At 40.1% G+C, this 26,670-nt stretch overlaps 1 protein-coding gene across 5 annotated transcripts in view; it reads right to left on the bottom strand.

Moving 5' to 3' along the window:
- cep112 (centrosomal protein 112) overlaps positions 1-26,670 on the bottom strand; it is a 168,235-nt gene that overhangs the window by 120,650 nt on the left and 20,915 nt on the right. For 4 of the 5 annotated variants that reach the window (XR_007928915.1, XR_007928917.1, XM_051887107.1 and 1 more), the window contains exons 9-14: positions 18,923-19,009; positions 11,696-11,795; positions 10,786-10,904; positions 9,910-10,053; positions 1,005-1,159; positions 662-791 (exon numbers count right to left, since the gene is read on the bottom strand). Coding sequence is in view for 2 of the 5 variants with exons in the window: in XM_051887107.1 (XP_051743067.1) it covers positions 662-791; positions 1,005-1,159; positions 9,910-10,053; positions 10,786-10,904; positions 11,696-11,795; positions 18,923-19,009 (735 nt within the window). In the remaining 3 variants the exon portion in view is untranslated. The remainder of the gene's footprint in view (positions 1-661; positions 792-1,004; positions 1,160-9,909; positions 10,054-10,785; positions 10,905-11,695; positions 11,796-18,922; positions 19,010-26,670) is intronic. The other variant, XR_007928916.1, reaches the window with a different exon arrangement.

The raw sequence follows: 26,670 nt of genomic DNA, 5'->3' as shown, positions 1-26,670 counted from the left end.
CCTCAAGTACAAGTATAGGCCATATATACTTTGACTTTTCTGTATAGCTGTCAGCATAAGCCAAGTATACTTATTTATAACTGTATTAAGTTTATCTCTGATAAGCACTTAAAAAAGTATACTGAAAAGTATACACTCTGATTTTTAGTTGGAAAAAAAGTACTGTATAGTTGAATAAACTTGTTATTTTGTAACGGACAGAATTGTGACAAGCTCAGGAAATCATCCAAGTGTCAAATTACAAACAAACATATGCTTTTTTAGGACAGAATAACACCCAATATTTGTGTGCACTGTGCATTTTGCAGTTGTTAGAATATCTTAGTCCTAATATGTCCTAATGTTACATGCATACTATTAGAACCAACTGTGAGGTTTAGTTTACTCTCTTCATGTGAGTAGCAATATTTGGGTGGCAATAACTGATCGATAATTACGTTTCAGTTCAGTCACTCCATTTGGGTTAGGATGCTGCAATAGAAGTTGAAGCAGCCCAGTTTGGAACAGAGCTAATATATCAGGAATCTTTCCTATGCTTGTAAATCAGAAAGTTAACTCACTTAACGGAATGTTCTGGGTTCAGTAAAAGTTAAGCTGTCGACTACTACAGGAAATAAAAGTGAGTAAAGCATGTGTAGGTGTGAGAGGTGAGTGAAGATGCCTTGGCTGCAGAGAGGCTGTGCTCCTGCTGGAAGTGGCTCACGTCAGCGTTATGTCTGGCCTGAAGTTTCTGCAGTGTGTCTTCATGCTGGTCTCTCATCTGCTCCATCTCCCTCTGCAGGGACACAGTCCTGAAGCACACAAACAATCACCAAACTCTTGACTCTCTCCACCACTTTGAATTAACATTTTCACTGAGCTTAAGGGGTTAAGAACAGATGTAATGCTGCCTACTGTTTGGAACACTCTTCAAGTCAGGTGTGTTCTCGAAGGCTTTACATCTGTTACATCAAATCTCTGCACCTGCGATCAGTCGTATCTGAGCTTGGCAGGATTTCTCATACCTGCGGTTGGCCTCTTGTAGCTCAGCGCTGATGGAAGCGATATGAATCTCTAACTCGGCTTTCTCCTGTGTGACCTTCTGCCGAAGCAGGTTCCCGTTCTCCACCTCTACCGAGAGCTGCTTCACCCGTGTCTCCAGCTCATGCACCATCTGCTCCTAGAAGAGCCAAACAGAGAAAGAAAGATAAGGGAAAGAGACAGAGGAAGATGAACAGTTTATTCAGACAGTTCATAAAAATGAACCAGCTCAAAAAAACGATTCACAGATTTCGATTGCTGCTAAACATTGTGCCCCATTATGCTTTTCCGAATATTACCTTTCATGCAATGTGTAATGTAGATGACTGTGAATGTAAACGATCTGCAAAGTTGTGAAGCCAAAAGTGCACAATGAATAAAGTTACTGTCTCTCAAAAGAAAGAATCGACTCTGAACTGCCTAAACGAGTTGTCAGGAATTCAAATCCCACTTCCGTGGCGGCTACACATCACTAGGTAATACATTTGCCTAATGCCCACCAATGTTCTACATTGTCCACCCATGAACAACTCTTTATTTGGACCAACTTGCTCCTCAGAATAATTATTGATGTATTTTCTACCAAGTGTTCAAAAAAACATATTGTGTATGTCTCTTGCTAACCGGCTAACTCATGTTTTTACTGTCTTACTGAAATACTTCTGCTAATCAGCTGTGGGCCACTATTACCTAAAACTGTGTTCATTAATGCAGATTGTCTGTTGTTCTTACTACTCTGAGTAATGATAAATGATGGAAAAAAGATTTGTTTTACATCAGTCATTCAAGTTAGTGTTCGGCTAATGTATGTGCTGTTATTGATACAGTTCCCACATGTGCACCGCAATAAATTAGAAATATACACATTGGTTTGTTGATGAACATACACTTGTTAATGTTGATGGTGAGGAACAGTTGCAACATCTCATATTGTACGTCAAACTGAGTAGCGTATCACTGAGAAATGTCCTGCTCAAGTCATTCTTGCGATGGACGTTCAGGTTGAATAACTAGTTCTTCCAATGTTTCATCATTGGACTCGTGCTCGAATTGATATGGTAAATCGACGCCATCATTACTGCTTTACAGTGTGTACAATCGCTGACCTTCAGGAAGCCTCTGGAACTGAAGTTCAGTTATGGTAATGGGTGTTTTGTTTCCGACAGGCGCTGAAAGTGGTAGACCAATCACAACAGACTGGGCCAGGCTCTCGGAAAGGAGGGGTTTAGAGAGACTGAATCATCATGTCATTTGAGAATCACTGAAAAACGTGGTGATGTGCAGTGTATATTATGAGAAAATGAAATGCATTTAATGTTTTAATACAGTGCTTTACACAATACATCAGCAGCTTTAAAGTAATAAATGGGAAAATAACAGTTAATGTTGCAAAATTCAATCAATTATGACAGAAGACAATAGTACCATTATTCAGCAATTTAGTTGGTTCAATTTAGTTCATACACAGTGTCAATGTTGCAAAAACTCAATTCAACTATAAAGCTGCTCTACAGAAGACAATAGTGTCATTATTCAGCTTAAAGAGTTAGTTCACCCAAAAACATTTTGTCATCATTTACTCACCCTCAAGTTGTTCTAAACTTGAATGAGTTCTTCTGTTGAACACAAAAGAAGATATTCTGAAGAATGTTGGTAACCAAACAGTTAGCACCGACTGACTTCCATAGTAGGAAAAAAAAAAATACTATGAAAGTCAATGGGTGCCTTCAACTGTCTAGTTATTGACATTGTTTAAAATATCTTCTTTTGTATTCAACAGAAGAAAGAAACTCATACAGGTTTGGAACAACATGAGGGTGAGTAATTGATGACAAAATTATTATTTTTAGGTGAACTATCCCTTTAATTTAGTTCGGTGTTAGTTTTTTTTTTGTAAATTGTGTTACAGTGTTACAATTTTTTAATTGCATTTTTGTTAATGTAGAAAAATATTTTGGTGAATGTTGTATTCACCACTGTTTTTGAGTGTTTATTGTTTTGTATTTTTTAATGTAAATGTATCTGTTCAAGTTTAATTATGTCACTAAATTAATAAATAAATAAATAAATAAATAAATAGTGTTTCATTGCAGAATTAAATGAAATTAAAGTTCTGGCCCCCTTACATTGTTTCAGTGTAGTTAGCCATTCTTCAGTAGTTGTCATCATAACCAACGTAGCTCACAACTTTTTTAAAAGTGTAGCTTTAGTGTAGTTGAACTACTTTAAAATTATGAGTAGCTTGTATCTCGACAAACTACAGCTTCACAGTAGCTTCCCAACACTGATTTCCACTACAAAGAGACAACAGAAAAAGGCAGTGAAGATCTTCTGAATGGGGAATTCTTCTGTAGATGTGATAGTGAAAGTTGAACAGTTCAGTAACAGTGAGCTTAAACAGCTTTCTAACAGCATTCATGGCCACCACACCATCCTCATCCACCTTCAAAGATCATCTGAGATCATCTTTCAAACAGCCTCAAATCTGATGCACCTGTGGGCCTCTGTTCTTTAGCACAACCCAGAGCATGCTGGGATTGAATATGAAAAAGGCATGTGAAGCAGCAAAGCATGGCTCAGCCCTCAAAGAACATCTAGGATCTAGGATGGTGTTCATTTGAAAATGAGACAACCATATCTGATGAAATACAGGAAGGGGAAAACTTTCCATGGGACAGCAAGAGCTGTTAAACCAAAACCAGACAGCCTGCCTTAGCAGAGCTCAGACACACACACACACGTGTCTCATCGTTAATGGAGGCCACTGTCCCGTGCGTGGCGGATGGAATGCAGGCTGATATGAATGATGACAGATTATTGATTGAAGATACATAGCTCAGATGATGAAAGTGGCCAGTGTTGAAAAGCACAGCTTTCTGATGGCAACGTCAGTGTCAAAACGCTGGAAAATAGGCCTTTGTTAACTCACAGTGTGAAATGTGGCATGATCTGAAAGAGTAGGGCTTGTGCTATGACGCACGCTTGTAATTAATATACTGACCCTTATAGCACACACCCGCCATCGGCACATAAAATCATCTGGCCACAGTCTGAGCCATTCAACAATAGTTACCCATCCTACTGTTAAAAAACAGTCCTTGCAGCAAAAACACTTGCTGCAGTATCATTTCCATTTTCTGAATCCACACTTCGAACACTGAGTAGGGGAGAGTGGGGTAAGAAAAATATTTTAAGTAAACTTTTTAAACCAATTTAAGTAAACATTCACACATCTCAAACTACTCTAAGAGTCTTAGAGTCGGTCAGAAACAGCTGTTGATGTAAAAGTGATTGTGATAACGCCCCCTCTTACTGACAAACCCTGCAGGTGACATGGGACACGTCTTTATCCTTTTAATCACACATGCCCTCATCTGAGAGCACGTCTCAGTGGCCAGGAGGATGTTACCTATAAAAGCGCATGCTCCACCAAAGAGTGTATGTGCTTTCCTACACACATACTGTACACACATCACCCCTCTTTGAGGATACGGATCAACAATAGTTTTATGAACACAAACAAAGATAAAATAAAAGTATATCTCATTCTCCCTTGTTTATCTACTAGATTTTATAGGGGCGTATTCTACACTTCAATAGCTTTATTATTATTATTATTTTATACACTATATTGCCAAAAGTATCGGGACACCCCTCCAAATCACTGAATTCAGGTGTTCCAATCACTTTCATGGCCACAGCTGCTTCTACAAACATTTGTGAAAGAATGGGTCGCTCTCAGGAGCTCAGTGAATTCAAGCGTGGTACTGTGATAGGTTGCCACCTGTGCAATAAGTCCATCCGTGAAATTTCCTCATTACTAAATATTCCACGATCAACTGTTAATGGTATCATAACAAAGTGGAAGCAATTGGGAACAACAGCAACTCAGCCATGAAGTGGTAGGCCACGTAAAATCACAGAGCGGGGTCAGCGCATGCTGAGGCACACAGTGCGCAGAAGTCACCAACTTTCTGCAGAGTCAATAGCTGCAGACCTCCAAACTTCGTGTGGCCTTCAGATTAGCTCAAGAACAATGCGTAGAGAGCTTCATGGAATGGGTTTCCATGGCCGAGCAGCTGCATCCAAGCCTTACATCACCAAGTGCAATGCAAAGCGTAGGATGCAGCGGTGTAAAGCACGCCACCACTGGACTCTAGAGCAGTGGAGACGTGTTCTCTGGAGTGACGAATCATGCTTCTCTGTCTGGCAATCCGATGGACGAGTCTGGGTTTGGCGGTTGCCAGGAAAACGGTACTTGTCTGACTGCATTGTGCCAAGTGTAAAGTTTGGTGGAGTGGGGATTATGGTGTGGGGTTGTTTTTCAGGGGTTGGGCTTGGCCCCTTAGTTCTAGTGAAAGGAACTCTTAATGCTTCAGCATACCAAGACATTTTGGACAATTTCATGCTCCCAACTTTGTGGGAACAGTTTAAGGGGTTGGCCCCTTCCTGTTCCAACATGACTGCGCACCAGTGCACAAAGCAAGGTCCATAAAGACATGGATGAGCAAGTTTGGTGTGGAGGAACTTGACTGGCCTGCACAGAGTCCTGACCTCAATCCGATAGAACACCTTTGGGATGAATTAGAGCGGAGACTGCGAGCCAGGCCTTCTCGCTAACATCATTGCCTGACCTCACAAATGCGGTTCTAGAAGAATGGTCAAAAATTCACATAAACACACTCCTAAACCTTGTGGAAAGCCTTCCCAGAAGAGTTGAGGCTGTTATAGCTGCAAAGGGTGGGCCAACTCCATATTAAACCCTACGGATTAAGAATGAGATGTCATTAAAGTTCATGTGCACGTAAAGGCAGGCGTCCCAAAACTTTTGGCAATATAGTATATATAAAGTCTAATAGTCAAGGTTATTTTCACCAAAAATGTTGTCATATAATTTTATGTGGCTTTAACCTGCTGAGATTGGCTAACCTCTTTGCATGTGAAATGAGTAAGAGCCCCACCAAGTTGGTGAATAATGAATATAAAAATCTAATTTTCCATGATAAGTATATGTAAGAGAATGCGAATTAAGACAATCGAATGTCATTATGTTTGCTTTGTGTTGTATCAGAAGGTACACACATATTGCTTGTGCTTTGGGAACAAAGGATAATTCCTCATACACACTCCATTCAGGCATTCTCATCGTTGAAGCATTAATATAGACCACACCAGTGCCACTACTGTCAGCTATGAACATAATAAATAAGAATCCACTTTATAATAAGATATCCACCTTATTTTGCAACGTGGAAGGAAGCTATTTCATATTTATTTTTAAGCAATTTTATGATTATGATAATAAATTAAATGAATATGATAAACATCAGTTTGTAATATCAAGCAGCATAAAAGATTTTTGTGCAGCTAAAATAACTGGAAGTGGATCATGACACCAGAATAATTAAACATTCAAATTAGAAATGGCCGTGCTTTTGGGTCAGTCATCACAACCCGTCTTTTGCGTCCGGTGTAGGCAGGGTGTAAGGACACAATGTTGACAATCATGGTTCATTCCTAAAATGTATCCACCCCCATTAGACAATCCATTTATTTTAATGTGGACTGTATTAATGCAGACATTTTCTTTGACCTTGTATCAATTTTATAAATCTTATATACTGAAATGATTATGGTGCATAGTTTGACAAATGGAGGTTTGTAGCTGATGCACTCAGATTGGCTGGTGTTCACATCTCTCAGGTAAAGTCTGTGCTATGACATCAATGCAAGTCATCAATCTCAATTGAGTCCCAAATGTGATGAATATGTATCTTGTCATCAATATTCAATGTGTTGCTTCCTCTATTGAGGACTGACATTGGCACTGGCGTTCTGCACATCAAAACTTGGCGATCACGCCACCAATGAACGATAGGAATATTAAGCAGAGTGAAGGAAAAGAACAGTTGTGCCAACTTTTGACATGCTCAAAAACACGAAGCCACAGGTAAACAGACAAGCACCCGTTGGTGCTCCAATCTCGCCCGTCCAGAAGATATGAAATGTGGCCGATGTGACTCCACGTAGCTTTGAAGAGCTTTTTTGAGAAATCAGGATAGCACCAGAGTGTGCCGCACAAAAGAATGATGAAAGAACTAAAGATAAACAAAGGCTTTCAAAGGCTGGAGTATTGAGACATCAAACGCAAAGTAGAAACAACACACAGCATCTCACCTCAGCTGACATATTGACAACAGCAGCCTATGAGGAGAGAAGAGGTAAGACAAGAGGAGGGGGGTTATGGGTGGAGAGGTTGGTGAGGTCAGCCTAAACCAACAGAATGGGAGAACCTAATTTCCAATGACAGAAGGGCCTTTCATCTGGGGCCCTGCCTGGAAATGTGCTGTGTTTAATTATTAAAGAAGGGTCATACTCTGTGGGGTCGGCATGCATTTGAAGTCTCATAAATTCAGCCCTGCTGACAGGCCACGGCCGCCCTTCTCAGTTTGTGCCTTTACCTGTATGACAGCCGCTGAATGCTAATTTGTAACAAGCAAAACTCATTAGGCCTCTGCCACGGACGGACGCGCGTCCCGGCTCATCTCAGGTAGAGCGCCACAGTGCTCCAGCCCCTCTAGTGGGACAGCTTCAATCGAAGCCTATAAGGCATGCTTTGTTTCAGGCACACCCCGGATGCACACACAAGAAGACATTTACAAGGTGAGCGAAGAGGAGAAAAGACCAAGACAAAGAAACATCCTCTACACAAAACACTAATGCCAAAGTGAATGCCTGTCCAATGCTTTACGAGCATTTGTTCTTGTGCTGCTGTGGCAGTAACAATCCTCAGTACTCAAGAGGGCTATAGAGTTTCCTTCAAATGTCAGTGCCAAACTATTGCTCTGCAGGTCCGGTTTTAGGGGGGTGCTAAGCACCCTCAAACAAAAGCAAGAGCACCTGCAGTTGAAACTGTAATAATAGCACATTGGTGAAACAGATTTGGCAAATGCTCCAATGCATATTTGTGTTTGTGCTCTTAAGAGCATCACAGGTTTCTATTTACAACATGTTTATACAGCTTTGAGCACTGTGGCCAATCACAGACATGTCTGTTAATCTCCTGAACACAATGGCCAATTAGAGGTGTTTAAGTTAGTCAGAATCCAGAGTTTTTGTTCAGTGCTGAGTTCTGCAACACTCGCAAGTCCTCTCATTATTACAACAGTGTAAATAAGATATTAATTATGCGGTGCAGACAGCTTAATTGATTATAAAGAAAGTTTTTGCGATAGTGCGATAAACTGAAGTGAGTCACTGTTTTTTTTAGAGATGATGGAGCTCTTTGTGCACGTTTTATATATAATCCATTCAAAATCTGAATAAAAGTTTTGTTTTTCATGCTGCTAAGAGGACTTAAGAGAAATTCACTCTCGAAGTTGCAATGATTGACAGTGATAACCATAGGAATGGATGGGACAAAAATATAAGCCGAAACAGAGGTGCATTAAGAAAGGGATAATCCATGACTAGCTGTGCCAAGCACGACATAGAGGCAAAGAACCACCTGAGGTGAAGAATTCAAACCCTTTAATGCAAATCTTTCAAATCATTTAATGCACAGCTGTGGTGTATCCCGTTTATACCATGGTCATTTGCCAGCAATGACAAGTTAAAGCTGTTTAACTGACCAGAAGGGTAAAAATTGTGGTTATTTTCATCAGTTACGGCTCATTATATCTAGCATTTTGCCCACTTTGAATCAGACACAGAGATAGTGGTGCAGTAAGATAACATTTATTTGAAAGAATGAATCATAACATTTACTTGACTTAATTATTGATCGAGAGTGAGAGTCTGTGCAGCGTCTCTCTCTACTAGCAATGATGCTGTGAGTTTAATTACTTCATAAACAGAGCTATGTTACTCACTTGTTGCTAAGAAATATGTTGCAATTCAGTAGCGAAGCTATTTTATTAATAAAAGTTAATAGGAAGTTTCTGCTCATGCTCATGAATGTTTCTGTGTGTGCGCAGAACACTTTCCGATCTATGTGTGTGTGATGTGTGTGAGCATCAATGAAAGTAGAACATTAACATAGAACTAGAGTTGTCAAAAGTACCGACTTGGGTACCTGACATTTAAAAAATGTGACGCTTTGAGCGCTGAGCGGATTCGTAAACACCTCTGATTGGCTATTGTGTTTACGGCTCATCGGATATGTCTGTTGTTTGACTTTAATGATCAACGCTGTAAAAACGTTGTAAATAGTCATCAGTGAAGCTCTTCACCAAGTGCTTACACAGATACACATGGGAGCTTTTGAAAGCAGGCGTCTATCGCAGACCAGTCGCTGTCCGCTTCCGTGTGCTTTCAAACTCTGCCGTGCGTTGATCATTGTAGCCAATCACAGACATATCCGATGAGCGTGTAAACACAATGGCCAATCAGAGGTGTTTACGAATCCGCTCAACAATGCTCAAAGCGCCACATTTTTAAAATTTCAGTACCAATGGGTACCGAGGTCGGTACTTTTGACAACTCTATATAGAACAGCGATTAAACTGACTGGAACTACCTGTGCATTAAACAGTTTTGATGCACACCTTCCAGCCAATCAGAATTGAGTATTCAGACATGGTATATAAGCAATATAATGCAGACTAATAGATTAACATAAAAATATGCTAATTTTCGTATCAAAATATTTTTGAAATGCTGTTGTAGTTACTTTTAAAAGTAATGACTTGTAACTTCGTAAATCTCTCACTGTACATTGCTATTCTTGTTATGGTGGTCGTTATGGTATTTGCGTAACATTTCGATTGGTGTTTTAACGCATTTCAGAAAGCAAAGTACAGTGAAATTGAGCTTATGTATCTCTATGTTACATCAGAAGCACAGCATGTTTCCATTAAACAGTGTTGAAGTATGTGTGAATACACTCACGGTGGCCTGCGTCTGGCCACTGTACTCGGCCTCCATCTTGGCGAGTCGTTGGTTGGTGTCCTCCAGCAACTCCTGGATGTTGTCTGTGTGCTTCTTCTGCAGCTCAAACTTCTCCTGTTCCATCTCCGCCACCGCAGCATGGAACTACCAGAGATGATGAACCAATTATACAATAGAGCTCAACAAAAGGGATCCAGCAGCGGAAAAAAATCTCCATTCAAAAAATGTACTTTTCAAGACTCTGAAACTTTTCAAGACTCTGAAATTGTTAAGCAACAGTATATGCTTGTGTACAAATCACAAGGCAGTGTGATTTCAAGTAGGAGAAAACTGTCACTGAAAACAGTAAGTGGTCATTACTCTGTAACCTCCACTCCACTGGATACAAAACCAGAAACAGAAAAAAAACAATAGATAATGTTACACTGGTGTTTAAATTTACATAAATGTTTCAGATTGTGAAACATAAAAACAGATAATTAGTGAACATAAGACGATCTCACGCTGCAATCTGGCCATCCTTATTGTTGAGCTCTGAACATGAGGCCTACAGAATATTATGTTTAGAAACAGAGAACAAAGAGAATGTTTTATAAAGCCCGAAGCAAGATACCCTTCAACCAAAAGCCTGTACAAAGGCAGGGCCGGATTCTCCAGGAAAAAAAAAAAAAAAATCGAGAATTTGTGAGTTTTTCTTTTCTATCTCTGCAATAAACACACATCTACTGAGCACTCAGTGAAGAGGGATTTTTGGGATTCTTTCTCAGACTCAGACGGGATTGGCTGAGCTCTAAACTTAGAGTGTTCAGCGTTCAAAGCTCTGGCTGCTAGAGGGACAGGTCTGTGGAAACCTGAGCCTTTTCAACCCTTCCTTACCTTCTTCTCCCATTCGTTTTTCAGAGATTCAGCACTTTGATCAGACATTTTCTTCAGCTCGCTGATCTGTTTCTCTTTGGTCTGTCGGATGACCTGGGACTCTCGCAGCAGGCTTTGAACTACAGGGGAGAGAGGGAGGCAGACACAAACATTCAGGCCTGGCCGCAGGGCATCTCTCTGTCTGCTCGCACCCCAGGCCGCCCCGAACAGCACCATTCTTCTTGACTCAAAAGTAAAAATAAAAAACAAAAGTAAATAAAAATACAAACAATAGGTATGAAAACAACAACAGATAAACCAATATCACAGTGTTATGATTTAAGGTGAAGTGTATTACAACAGCAAGCCATAAAAGGTTAGTTGTGTGAGTGATTTTAGCATGGTTAGGCTAGTTTTGTTAGTTTAAAACTAAAATGTAAAATGTGCAAAGCTGTTCCTGAAGTTACCAAGCACCTTTAAAGTTTAGTTTATGCCTGACACATCCATTCCACATCCGCTTTACTTTTCATTAATGTCATCATTAATGAAGATTAATTTAAGTTCTTTCAATAAATAATCAGCACATTGTCAGTTAGAATGATATTAAAAACTGAAAAGCACACTTTGTGATTTTGGGGGATAATTCATAACTAAGTCAAAGGCCACAGAAATAAAGACTGACCGCCTACATGGAAAAGCAAAATACAAGACATCAAATCACAGATCATGAAGAAAAGGCCTTTTTGTCTTTGAGTGTTGTTCATGCTGTACTACACGTCTGTTTACAAGGTGCAGCTTTTGTTGGGTCCTCTGAGCCATGACTTAAGGGTCGTTTTGGGGCCGTGGGAGTGGTGTTCAGCTGGGACGTATTGGGCAACACCGTACCACTGACAGAGCTCAGAACATGACCTCCTCTATGTTCCGCCCTCACCTCTCTTTTCCAGCCTCCGAACCGTCTCATCTGCCTCCTTCTGCTTCCCACGATACATGCTCTTCAACTCATCGATCTCGCCATTCTTTCGGTCCAAAATCTGAGAAAATACACACAAACCAGATATGTACATTTTGTGAAGAATATGTGACTGGTGTTGTGCATGGTTGTCATTGTGCAGTTTCTAAGGTGTCCGGAGTGGTTGTTAGGCTGCTATATAGTTACTAGGGTACTCCATGTTATATCCGGTCTCTAGATATAGCTCAGGTCTCTTCTTCAATGTAATTCTGAGGGGTTCATTCGTCCACGAGGTGAAAATCAAAAGTGCAATCATTTAGTAAATGAACAGCACACCAAGTACTATTCATGTCACAAATAGACGAGTTCCTAAATTTCAAGTTTAGGGTTTGTTAAGGCCTCGACCAACATCGAGCCGATGTTAAGCGTCTGTCTGCTGAGTTTTTGGTATGTTCCGCACTGTCGGCACAAGTCAGACCCCTTGGGGTTTTTTGTTGATTGAATGTGTAAACCCTAATGCTCAAAATATTTAATTGGTTTGAGTAGGGCAAACTTAAATTAAACAAATTTGTTCAATCAAATTAACTTTTATGAGTATTTATTATTTTCTTTTTCTTTTGAGTTCACAAAACTGACTACGTGAATCGTAACAAAGCACTGTTCGCCAAAAGAGAACTGGTCCCCCGACTAAGCCTGGTTTCTCCCAAGGTTTTTTCTCCATTTTAACACCTATTTGCCACCTGTTTGGCACCTGATGTCACCTGCTGGAGTTTGGGTTCCTTGCCGCTGTCACCTTTGGCTTGCTTAGTTGGGGACACTTGACATTGATATTCAACAGTGCTTTGCATCTGCCTGCATTGACACCATTTTCTTTAAGAGCTGCTGTGCAGCCAAAATTAGATACCAATTATCACTGTAAAGCTGCTTTGACAATCTGCATTGTAAAAAGCACTATATAAATAAAGGTGACTTGACTTGACTTGACATTTTGAGTAATCTGTATTGTTTCATTGTTTTGAGTTTTATGAACGTGTTTCTTTTAATTTAGACAAACTGAAACTGGGCTGGGATTTCTATGCTTTGCCATGGCACTCAAAAGGGAGAGTAAAATGCTAAAATTAAGTGTTATAATATTTTGTGCAAGATTCATGTTAAGTGGGAGATTTATTAGTGTTTAATGTTTTGCTATGCTAATTTAAAAGAGTTTCTGCAATGATGTTTTTTTTGGAGGGTTACCATCATGGTGACAAGTGGAGTATGAGATTGGTTTGAGAACAGGTATATTAAATGTTTTATATTGCCGTACCCATTCAGCAATTGCTATGCTATGCTAATGCTATCAAATCACTGTGTTACCAAATAGCAAGTTAGCATTTATTGAATTAGCTAGTTAAAGCTAACCAAGTTTCCATTACTAAAAATATTTAAGTTGAGAGTACATGATCATTTTAAGTTAAAGGAACACTCCACTTTTTTTTTTGAAAATAGGCTCATTTTCCAACTCCCCTAGAGTTAAACAGTTGAGTTTTACCATTTTCAAATCCATTCAGCCGATCTCCGGGTTGGGCGGTACCACTTTTAGCATAGCTTAGCATAGTTCATTGAATCTGATTAGACCGTTAGCATCTCGTTAAAAAATGACCAAGAGTTTCAATTTTTTTCCTATTTAAAACTTGACTCTTCTGTAGTTACATTGTGTACTAAGACAGACGGAAAATTAAAAGTTGCGATTTTCTAGGCCGATATGACTAGGAACTATACTGTCATTCCGGCGTAATGATCAAGGAACTTTGCTGCCTTACCATGGCTGCAGCAGGCGCAATGATATTACGCAGCGTCATTCACAAATGTCTCCATGGTTGCAAGGCACGCTCCCTGTGCAAGCAGGGGGTCACAGGCACTGCGTAATATCATTGCGCCTGCTGCACCCATGGTACGGCAGAAAAGTTCCTTGATTATTACGCCAGAATGAGAGTATAGTTCCTAGCCATATCGGCCTAGAAAATCACAACTTTTCATTTTCCGTTGGTCTTAGTACACAATGTAGAGTCAAGTTTTAAATAGGAAAAATATTGAAACTCTTTTGTCATTTTTTAACGAGATGCTAACGGTCTAATCAGATTCAATGAACTATGCTAAGATATGCTAAAAGTGGTACCGCCAGACCCGGAGATCGGCTGAATGGATTCGAAAACGGTAAAACTCAACTGTTTAACTCTAGGGGAGTTGGAAAATGAGCCTATTTTCAAAAAAAGTGGAGTGTTCCTTTAGAAGTAATTAAAATGTATGAGTACAAAATAAAAATCTGCAAGTTCTGCTTTCTTAAACTTTGAGTTTCTTAACTTAAAAATTTTGATGTAACTGATTACCTCAGATTTTTTTTTTTTTTTTTTTGAGGTTTTGCCAACTTATTCGGTTTTACAGTGCACTCTGTGAGACCAATCACTCTGATTGGCTGTTCAGATTTGGTCCCGGTGCACAAAAAGAAAAACAAAAGCAGGCAAACAATTAAATCAAGAGGGAACACGGAGAAGGCTCTTCTAATTTTACATCATCTTACCTGAGCATTCCAATACTTATATATTTTTATAACGACATGGCCGTCTGGAATGAAGCAAGTGAAGACCAACTGATCAGTATGATTCATATTCAAAATGGTAAACAAGTGCTGCTTGGTTTATGGTTTGTATATCCGCAGCCCTAATTTCGGTTTCCATTTTTGAATGACGAATATAGACAACTGCCACCTGCTGGTATGGAAAGTTATTTTATCTCACACAGGCGCAAAACGCACATGCTAGCTGGCCCTTGGCTGTTGTCGCCTTGACGCGAGGCGACAACACAGTCAGCTTTCCTCTGCAATAGTTTTTTGATGTTGGTTTGGTGTGCCACAGCCTTTAGAGGTTTGTTCAGATCACTAACCCTAAGCATGAGCAATAGCAATAGTGATGCTTGCATTAGCAAACAACACTACAAACAAGAAGCATTCATGACACTGAGACGACAGATGACAGAACGTTTATGTTCCAGACTTTCCAGCTAATCTAGAGCCATAAATACATTTCAATGGGAACAGAGTTTAAATAGAGGTTTGTGGTGCTTCCATATGACAAGCTAATGCTGGCTGCAGATTACAGAGGATAATGTTCTTATTCACAAGCATGACCATGAAGGAACTCGCCCTCTCCTGCGTCACTGAATGCTGGAATTTGCTGCTTTGAAGCCAACATTCAGCGGTGGGGGGGGTGGGGTGGGCAAGATCCCCATTTTTGGCCCTTTCTTCAGCGAAGGCTTTTTGCTTAAGTATGTTATCTGTAACAGTAGCATAAGCTTAAATCAGAGGATGACAAACCCGTATGAATCTAACATTATGCTCTGGGAAGGAAGACCACTCCAGGAGACGCACCAATGACCCCACTGACAAGTAGTAGTGTTTTGGTTGTGAAAACAAAACAAAACAAATCATTCAACTTCCGTGCACTGATATATTTTTCGCTCACTGAAGTCTCTCCCTTGTGAAGAGCGGGAGGCTTTGGTTGCTTCTCTCTGCTTTCAAAGACTGACTATAGCATGAGCAAATAGCATGTCATTAGCATACATTAGCATATAAATAGCATATCAATTGTTGGACCTGCTGAATGTATACGCCCTTCACTGAACAAGTCTATGTTTTGAGTCTGAATGACTTGAAGCAGTGCTGAATGGACTGGCACTTGTTCACGATCAAACTAAACAAACTGGGACATGGCATTTGTGAATGTACTCAATGAACAAGGTATTTCATTTGTGAACAGGGATCTGCTGACCAACAGTGACAGAATGAAAGTGGGCATTTGATCATTCAGTTCAGTATGTGAATCACTCTTGTGAACAATGAGAGAAAGGGGGGCAGAAGGAATAGTCCATTTTATGACTCTGTAAATATGACTCATGACTACACGCAGTTAAATAAGGATGTTATTGTAATTATAAATTTCATTAGGCCAGTGCATGTCTTATATATGTCTCTCTAATCACACATGATTTAGGTCATCAGCTCACTGGTAGAGACTCCAAGAACTTAAGGCTGAGTGTCCACCAAAGCATTCCTAGCCAGCTGAAAATGCTAGGTGATCTGCTAAAAACGCCTAGCTGTGGGCGATTGAGAGCGCTTCGGCAGCGCAATGTTTTTTTTCAGTCGAGGCGCTTTACTTGCTACGATACGGAACATCCGCTTAAGTGTTACTAGTATCTCATTTCACAGATAGTTTGTTTCTGAACTGTTTCTATATAAAAATGTTGATACAATGTAAAGTATTTGCTCTGGGTTTTGTTTTCAATTATTTTGTTCCATTATTATGCTTGTTGTTGTCATCTGTTGACGTAGTACAAGCAGAATGTGGCAGCTGGTCGGTGTAGTATTTGTCCTGCCCTCCTCCACTGTGATTGGACGGCTTGGTACAAAGTGACTGCGTTTTACCCAAAGTTGAACATTCTTCAACTCTCGGTGACTCGAAACAGACGCTCAGCGCCTCATTACGCTCCTGCCGTTTTTAAAAACGCGGCGCTCCCATTGAAAACAACTGGAAAAATACGCTAGCCTCAGAAAAAACGCTTTGGTAGGCACACAGCCTAAAAGGCTGTTTCTGTGAATCTATTGAGTAAATGATTCAATGACTCACTCATAATTCACAAAAACAAACTAATTTGTCACCGTCTACTGGTGTAATTATGTGACCTACAAAAGGGGTCACTAAACAAACCAGTGGATGAACCTAAATGAATCTTTTTGGTACAAAAGAGTCACTTGGATAAGTCAAAATCTCCACTACAACTCACAAGCATGTTTAATAGCAAAAGAGACCAAATGAATATGCAAAAGACATGCAAAAGTCACTCACTGAAGTTCTCTGGAGTAAAAAAAAAAAAAAAAAAGAATTTGGATAAAAGGAAATGGAGCGATCTCTTCACTGAAAACAGTGTTACGTATTCTTTTTGATGCGTCTCAGGAGCACGTTGAGTGTTAACATTCCAGCCTCTCTGAAGCATGAATGAGTGCTGCCGGTATCTGAGCGGACTTGAGCCACAGGCCTGAGGAACTCACTCATGACCTTGTCCCTCATGTCTCAAAGACCTCTGCAGTGGGCTCCCAGACTCCAATGGACCGGTTCTGCGAGTCCTCAACAATCCACCCATTGTGCGACACAGTGCGGGCTTTTGATGAACCCGAGGAATTTAGAAATCCTTCGTGGTGGGGCGGGATGGAGCCAAGTGCAACCCGTATTTAGCGAGCTCCAAATAAACAGCAGATCTGCTGGGCTTGTTCCCAAGCAGCGGCCCAGTCTTGTGCCTTGAGCTGTGGGTGATAAGATGCCTGGGCTCAAGGTGGGGCGGGAGGCGGGCATTTCAGAAATGTGTTTTATCTGATGCGGCCACTGCTCAGCAGAGAGCCGTTTGTTCAGACCGCTGTAACTCCTTTGATGGCCTGACCTTCTACAAGCCGCCTGTGTCCGAGTGGGAGTTCAAAGACTGTCGGCCATTGTCTCAGTGAGGGTGGACAGCGGCGTAGCGACCAGGGGTCTGTAAATCTCAAAGGACCCTATGGAGATCAACGGCTTGGAGGACATGACAGGGCACACGCACCGGCTTGGTCGCCCCTGGACTCAAGCGAGCCCACCAACGGACAGCTCTGCACTGCGTGTGTGTGGTGTTTATAGGGTCTTCAAAGAAAGATGCACCTGAGCAAATATTGACATTCTCAGAATGGAACACAGAATGGAACTTTCAGAACCAAACAACAGCGCTCATTAAGAGCAAAGCAGAAACAATGACAGACAAAAAATCATCTGAACTAAGATTTCATGTAACGCTGAACACAAAGAATGGTGAATTAATGAGTTCAAGATCCAGAGGAAGCTATTGAGGTTATTTCCCAGTCCCCACTGGAGAAACTAAACAAGAATAGTCTTCATAGGGCTTCATTCAAACCAAAAATGCCTCCAAACAGTTATTATTTTCTCCCTCTGAAAAGTCAGTGAGCCCATCAGTGGATTATTTATCCTGCTAGAATAGTCTTCATAGGGCTTTGGTGGCAACAAGAGCTCCTATTTACAGAAGTACTCTCTGAGGTTGGGGGTGATGGTCTCTCATGAGGCCTAATACAACAGTGTTCAGTGAAAAGAGGTTGGACATCGCAGGCAAAAGGACCATTTCAGAGCTGGTCTTTCCTTCAAACACAGATGCAACTTCATTCAAACCAAAAATACCTCCCAGAAGTTATTATTTTCTCCCTCTGAAAAGTCAGTGAGCCCATCAGTGGATTATTTATCCTGCTTTTTGTCCATCAGAAGAGCACTCTGTTGCTAAGCTCATCATCCTGTGAGCCGGTCGCCTGTGAAAGATGAAAGCTTGCAGCCAAGAGCGAGGGAAAGAGGGGGCGTTAGGGAGGTTAAAGGGAAGTTCGTGGAACATTTAGGGACACACACAATTTTCCCATCGTCTCCTTAAAGAGCTCTTTCAGACACCTGCAGAGTCGTAACAGAGTGTCGAGGACGAGGTCCAGAGGCCGTTAGGCTTTTAGGGACGGCATGAAAGACAACAGTCTGCCAAGAATCATGTTACTGCTTATAAAGGGTGGGGACACACAAACATCTGTAAACCTGGGTCATTTAATAGGTTTTATTGAAGCAGAATTTCAAGGTGTGATGTCACTGAGACTGAATGAAACATACAGTAAATGTGGAAGTCACAGAGCAGACACTGACACAGCACATGCCATTTGTTAAAGGGATAGTTCACCCAAAAATGAAAATTCTGTCATCATTTACTCAAGTTTTCCAAACCTGTATGAGTTTCTTTCTTCTGTTGAACACAAAAGAAGATTGTATAAAGAATGTTGGTAACCAGACAGTTGACTTAGTAGTATTTTTGTTTCCTACTGTGGAAGTCAATGTCTACCGTCAACTGTCTGGTTCTTCTTCTTTTGGGTTCAACAGAAGAAAGAAACTCATTCAGGTTTGGAACAACTTGAGGGTGAGTAAATGATTTTTGGGTGAATTATCCTTTTAAGTTTCAGGAGAAATATATTAGAATAACTGTTTGATTGTTGTCACTGCTCTGGCCTGATATTGATGATAAAAAAACAGTATCACTACAACAATACAATCTTAAATGGATGAGAAAGTCGCTTAGATCTGCAGCCCTAGATCTGTCACACACTGTGTCATTTACCTTCTGAATCTCTGCATCATGTTTCTGCTGCATTCTCAGTGTATCCTCCTGATGTTTGGCCTCCAAGACTTTAGTCCTCAACTCAACCTACAAATGAAAAACAGATGAAATGACACAATGACAACATTTTGTTTCTGTTTTTCTTGAAGTCTATGTGTAATGGTAATAAAACTGTAATGGTTTATTGCACCAAAAATTTTATTTAGTTTTTCATGACCATTTTTCATTAAAATTAAACAGGCTACTGTACCAATAAGACTTGTAAATGAAAATTATTGGCTAGCCTCTACATAACGGTGTAGTTTACAATGACAGTTATCAAGACAGATCAAGCTCAATACAGAATAGATGCTGACATGTTCATGTGGGCGGTCATATGTTAACCATCACAATACAGTGATGACATAACTACACTGCCTGGCCAAAAAAAGTCTCTATTTGGATTTTAATAGGCAAATACTTAAGAGTCTATGACTGGATCATTATTGCTGTGATTATTATGTTTCTAGCATGTTATGTGTTTGGCAACAGTTCTTCTAACCCTAATTGATGGAGTATGTAGCTTTTTGTTTCTTAAACAACCATGTAGGAAGACACATCATGGCCATATTCCAGGATGACAATGTCAAGATTCATCAAGCTCAAATTGTGAAATACAAAATCTTGACCAAATATTGATGTACCTCTTGATGGAAAAAAACGTCACATTCACAACATTTATTTCCATGTAGAGGTGCATCAATTTTTGGTCAAGATCTTGTATTGACCATGCAAGAGGTGAGCACTCTGTAAAGTCTACTCCAGCACATCCACCACACAAGACTTTCAATGAATTTAAGGTGCTCCCTCATGCTCCCTCCCAATCATTCTTTCACAATTTGAGCCTGATGAATCTTGGCTTTCTCATCCTGAAATATGGCCATGATGTGTCTTCCTACATGGTTGTTTAAGAAATGAAAAGCTACACACTCCATCAATTAGGGTTAGAAGAACTGCTGCCAAACATACAACATGCTAGAAACATAACAATCACTGATCCAATCATAGACTCTTAAGCATTTGCCTATATAAATCCAAACAGCAACTTTTTTTTCAGCCGGGCAGTGTATAATGATTTAAAATGAGCCGTTTTGGTGGTTTTCTTTTAGAAATGGTCTGAGTTGACTGGAAAGGAAGTCGTAAATATTAAAGCATATCTACACAGCACGTCAAAATGATTTTAAAAATGTAAAACTTATTTCAAAAGAAATGTTTTTTCATGATATGACCCATTTACAGAAAGCTAAAGTATAGAAATGTCTGAATTATAGTGTTCAGTTTCCTCTACACCTACAGAGAAACAACACCTCCGGTCGTTTTGTTTTTAAGATCACTCATTGAAAGTCAGTTACATCAGTTAAGAATCTGAAAGAGACAGTTCAAAGCAAACACAAAACCACATGTATTGCGCTGTGAGACATTTAGGAAAGAGCCCATCTGTTCAGAAGAATACAGATGATTAATACTGGACAGGAAACAGCAGATAGAGGAAGATAAAAATGTAACTACACACATAATGACAGTTGATTTGTACTTTAAAGACAGTTAAACAGTAGATACACCCAATGAATTAGTTTGCTCAGTGCAACACTACATACGGTATTGCATGGGAATCGTTTTTCATAAATCGAGTTTATGGTTCCAATTCTGATTCTACTTAAATGTATGATTACATTTCTTTTAGTACGCTGAGGACCAATTTAAAATATTGACTCGTGATTTTTTTTTTTTTTTTGGATTGTCAACCCTACTCAGCAAGCAATGCTCATTAACTTCCCTCACCTACAATAGAGCAACCTCAGGAATTTAATGTGCCTCAAGATTTCTGGGATCAAAAGTTTAACATTTTTCTTTACCGGCCTGTTAGAACATGCGTCCCCGCCTCTTCAAGCTGCCAAACTCACACAAGTAATGCAAGCACATACAGACAGAAGAGAGGTGTAAGCACACACTTCCGCTCCCACAAACTTTCGTCACTATGGCCGCTGGTCATTCCTGAAGCGGTGTCTTTCTTCTCATGTATTTTGGGAAACATGTTTTGATGTGGCATGAGCAGGATTTTTGTGTGAGCCACCCAGCCCTCTGGCTGACTGCGGATCAGGGCTTTCAACTGCTGCCACCAGCGTGGGACACGATCTACTGGCTTATCAGATCTGCTGCAGGGCACTATACGGCCAGAGTAAAAGAGAGTGAGAGAGAGAGAGATCCAGACGTCTCTAGGCCACAAGAACATTCACAGAGCCACAGGCCATTTCTGCTGCCTGTTAGAACAGACTCAGACTGACAGGAAAAACCAACTCAATTGGAGTGGTCACTGATACTTGATCATCATCTCTGATTAAAAGTTCAGGGAAACTATCCATTGCGTTTGAGCTTCCTCTTTGAATGCTGGGTGAGAAAATGACTTACTGCAAAAATATGTAAAAACAAAAGACTGAAAAAAAAAAGAATTGAATTGAATTGCTCTTAAAAGGCAATTCAGGAAGGAGGTGCCATTTGCAGGGGCATTCCAAATGACATGTGATGGTAAATGTATCATTTATTGGCATGTGAGTGTGGTGAGTCCTCGTAATTCATTTCAAAGCTAGATGGCAGGAGAGTTTGACACTGCATTGACACTATTCTTTTAAGAGCTGCTGTGCAGCCAAATAATGTACCAGTTATCAATGTAAAGCTGCTTTGACACAATCTACATTGTAAAAAGCGCTATATAAATAAAGGTGACTTGACTTGACTTTGAGTTAACAAACTCGCTACATATATTAAACAACAGCCAAATACATTTTTGACATTGAATGTCCTAAATGATCCGTCACTAATCTTTATTGGCCAATGTTCTTCTTAATCCTGTGATCGGCGATCAGCCAATCCTGCATAAATTCAGGTCTATTTGATCTTTTATCAGCTATATCAAATATTTTCCATATGTTTGTTTTGTAATGTTTTCTAATCAATGTCTTCAGAGTAACTAGAAAGCTACAGGCAGGTGAGTTTTTATCAGGGTTGGACAGCGGCCCTCCAGGACCGAAGTTGCCCATCCCTGATATTCTTTGGCTTGCCACAGTATACAGTGATACTGGCTATATTCGATAAAACTGATTATTCCTGATGAAGAGATTGCAAAATAAATAAAACAAAATGAACACACTTAAAGCCAGAAGTTATTTATTGACATCAAAATTACACAGTCAGAATTGCGGATATACTGTAGTCGGGTTCAATATTAATTGAAGAAAATATTGTGAAACTATTTTTAACATATCACCCTGCCCTAGTATATACCGTAGTGTCATTTCATATTCAAACCCAAACCATGAAGACATCTCATGTGTTCTACATAAACAATGTATTTATTTACACATCAAAAACATGAATACAGCCCAAGAGGCTTTCGGCAACTTGAGAGAGAGTTGCCGAAAGATCCCCCCCCCTCTTCTGTAATTCTCAAAAGCTGCAGCACATCAGCTGCTGGTGTTTGGCTGATGAGAACATTTACACAAGCACAAGATCTTGTAGCACCAAAATTGATAAAATTGTGATGATGATATTCGTAAATTGTCTAATGCTTTGGCCAAAGTTTCCCTATGTAGGAGCAACCACATGTCCCTTTAGATCCACTCTTTACCTGGCTCTCCAGCAGGTCCCTTAGAGCCAAACCTTAAGTACCACTTTGTGCTTATTCTGACACTTTTTGCAAGCTGCTCTGATAAGAATCTGCTAAATTCCTTGAACGTAAACACATTTGTAGAAGAAATCAACGCCTACTTCATCATTGCAATGTTAGCCCCACCCACTGGTGTGTTAGTGAGATGAGGAGGAGAGGAGAGCTATACAGGACTAAAAATAACATTACCTTTCAAAGGATCCTAATGCTAGGAATATGGTTATTTATTTTCAACAATGTGAATGTCTCGGTTGAGCTTTATTTATTAGTATTTGGTATTTCACTGTGGATACTTCGGTAAATCAATCGCACTTTTACGATATGAACTCGACAGTAACACAACAACATGTAAGTAACTGTGTTATACCTTCTAATGCCTGATCTGATATGTAATGATTCATACAGTCAGATGTTCTTTGTCTATGTGTCAGTAAATCAAACCAGTGACTATCGGTCAACTTCAGCGGTTTCTCTTAGTAGGATGAAAATAATCTGTTATTTAAACGGTGATTAAATTATATAAAGAAAGCAACCAAAGAAAGCTGGAGCTGTCAATCAAACAGCGCAAGCTTCAGTGACTAAGTTCTGGACTCGCGCCAAAACTCCTGTATTATTTAACAAATCTCTTAGTTATATCGCGTTTGCACAGTTAGCTACGATGAAAGCATTCATTAGTATGCAGAAATTGAGTTGCAATGACGAGATCACTGCTTTCATGCACTCAACAACATGTCTGTGATCGGCTACAATGTTCATCACTGCAACCTTTCATGCCACCATCTAAATATAATGGCATAGATCTAAATGTAATGCAGTACTTTTCACAATTAGTTAACCTTGAGAACTGTAATAGTAAAAACGTTCTAAAAGAGAGAGTAATACTTGGATATTTCAAATAGAAAGATGTTAGCCAATCACAGCAGTAGGCGTTTACACTGAAGTCTCATAACCGCCCTTAAAACAGAGCGTTCGAATCAGAGGGATAAAATCAGGGTAGCAAAAATGCCTTTTATTTCTAAATTTTGACAATTTTTGACGTAAAAAACATACTAACATTATAAGTGCGCCCCAGGAAACATTATAAAACAATAAATCAACGCAATTCATGACCCTTTTAATATTAGCAGTAAATTACACTGATATGATGCTGTGTTTGAACAAAGAATGAAGATTACAGTATTAGCATGTACAAGGTCAGAACACGCTGACGAAAGAAGTTTGCTTTGGGCCAATCATAAAGCCCTTATGAAGATGACACGAATACTCTGTGCTCTTTACAGTAAGCTCTGTTGCTTTTTAATAGTTCTTCTATATGAGCTAGATGGACATCTTTGACCACTGTGCTGCATCTTGCAGCTTTTTCAGCGTGTCTTAAACCAGACGCCAATCTGTGCTGCTCTTAGTAGATAGCATTGGTTATTATAGAAATGATCTGGCTGCGTCTGTGTTCTTTAGTTTGAGCGTCTTCAGTAGATCACGTGCAGAACTTTCCACTCCCATTGGCACTTTTTTGGAATTGCACTCTCATGCTAATTTGCCCTGTTTAGTAAATCTGGCCCATTCCCTCCTCTCACGTGACTTTTCCCCATTTATTCATAATTACCCATCAGCAAACCCACAGGATGCTTTAGGATCTGTTAAAACTCAATGGGCTCAACAGAGGCAGGAGTATTTCAACTGCTGACCGTAACTTTAACTGCTGGTGTCGCTGTTGGACAGAGTCACTTTAGAAAAAGAATGATTTATAGGCTACACTTTTTAATATCATATTTTGTAATACATTGTTTTATTTTTGTACTGCTTAATTTTCTCACCCAATTTTTGGAGGAGGCACTGCCTCCCTTGCCTCATTGAAGGAAACGCCCCTGTTGTGGAAGAGCACACCCCATAAAACTCCAGACGAGTACATATTTCACAATTTAGTCAGACAGGCTTCATGAATAAACACTAAAAACAATGTTCAGACACAATTTATAGAAACCAAACACAGAAGTTTGTTTCATGACAGCATTATCTGGAGGCTGAAACTGATCTTATAAGAGCAAAACACACAGTTTGCTACCGTCACCTGCCCTACTTCCACTCAACCCTGAGAAACAGGCTCCCGCCTCTCGCTTTGCGTACGATTCTTCTTGTGCAATCTCAGAGACCACAGGAGACCTGTCAGAGGAGAAGATTGCACTGATTGAAGCCACGCAGTCAAACAGATCCCGGCAGCACAGACGCAAACGTGGGCGGCACTTTTTTCTTTTCTTGTCTTTTTTTTGAAGCTTCAATTGGTGCTTTTAGAAAAGTTTGTCAAACTACATCAGTGGTGTACTGAAACTCTTGTCTGAAAGGGTGCGGCGGGCGAGTGCACACCTCCGGGTTTTCAGATTCCCTGGAATCAGTGAAGCGAATGACATTGGTGCTTTTACTCGCGTTAAACTCACAGAGACGCGGTGCTTTTTGAAGAGTAGAAGGAGAGATGGAAGGGTGGGAGGAGGAGAGATAAAGACGGTGCGAAGGAGACGAGAGCAGCTGCTCTGTCTTTTCTTTGCCCAGCATTGGTTTCACACATTTCCTTAGGGAATATTTTCACAAAATGTCTGCTACGTTTTAGCGCCACACTGCGGGTTGAGTCTGTGATTCCAGCTATTTTGAGAGTCAAAATTTGGGTGACTGTTCATGTTTGGATAAACACCAGAAAGCTTCCCCAGTCACACTGATGACATCTCAATCAAATCACTGCCTTTGCTCTATGAAGGAAAATAATAGAACTGAAATGTGTTAATGCAAAAAAAAACCATAATAATAATAATTGTGTAAACTAAATGTGATTGTCAAATAAGTAAAATAAACCACAGAATAGGGGTTTTCACACTTGAAATAGTTAACCCTGTGTTATTGTAAACCCCGGGTTAATGAAATCTTAGTCCCACGGACCATTGGCTGAACATCTGAGGCATATGGCACACAAAATGGGAAACATTTCGGAAGTTTCAAAGTCCTGATCTGATTGGTTGAATTCTACAGGATGTCCAGGAGACGTGCGTGTCGCGTTCTTTAACAATCCACCTGGAAACAAAGCCGTTGTGATGCCAAATCCCCTCATGGAAGAAGAAAGCCGCAGTGTTTACAACTGTGACAATGAGCGCTTATTACGATCAACAAAATGCTGGATTTTCAAATGTATGTGAAGTTTGCGGCACCACTATTGCAGTAAACTTGCACAACGTTTTTGAATGAAGAATTTATTAGATGCACGCTGGTCTGTTATCATAGGGACGTCCCTAAACATGACTCGGAAAAAAAAAAGAACTGTGATTGGTTGCTTTACATGTTGGACATACTTGGGTGGTCCTTGGTTGAATCAACAAAGCTAAGACGGAGTCCAAACCTTCTGCCATCAGTCTGAAGTTCTGGCTACGCAAGACTAACGGAATCCTGGGTTATCTTGCTTCACGTTTCACACTGCTCACACTTGACCCAGGGTTATCAATTAATCCTGGGTATTCATAAGCTGCCATTTCATACTGTACATTCCTAAACCTTAGGTTAATGTTCTTATTTGCATATTTGCAGTGTCAGTGTCAATGAATGGATGAATGCAGCATGTGACCTATTTACATAAAGGCTCTAGCATTGCACATCCTCATATTATATATTGCCGACTGTCCTGTGAAATTTTCAGACTATAAATGAAACAGTATCTTCTTCACTCCAATTGTCACGTTTTCTGTCACCATTTAGCTTTCTTCTCCTCAAACACCAAAACATAGCCTACTGTTTATACAACACGCTGTGTTTCCGTTACTCTCCAAAGCATGTGAAAATGAGGCACGCGATTGGCTGTCGGTTGCAAAGCATCTAGTCACACCATTCTAAAGCTGCATTGTTTCACACTGCACACATTTGGTATTGCAATGTGGGGTTAACAGTCCAAAATCAGAGGTAAACCTGCTTTGGAGCAGGGTTTCATAACCCCAGGTAAAAAGTGGTGCTAACCCCACTTTTAAATTACAAGTACGAAATGTTCCTTTACCCAAGGTTAAAAGCGTTATTT

The sequence above is a fragment of the Ctenopharyngodon idella genome, chromosome 3 (assembly GCF_019924925.1).
Source record: "Ctenopharyngodon idella isolate HZGC_01 chromosome 3, HZGC01, whole genome shotgun sequence".
In the NCBI taxonomy this organism is placed as follows: Eukaryota; Metazoa; Chordata; class Actinopteri; order Cypriniformes; family Xenocyprididae; genus Ctenopharyngodon; species Ctenopharyngodon idella.
The sequence above is the reverse complement of the archived record's forward strand: the minus strand, read 5'-3'. Positions and strand labels throughout refer to the sequence as shown.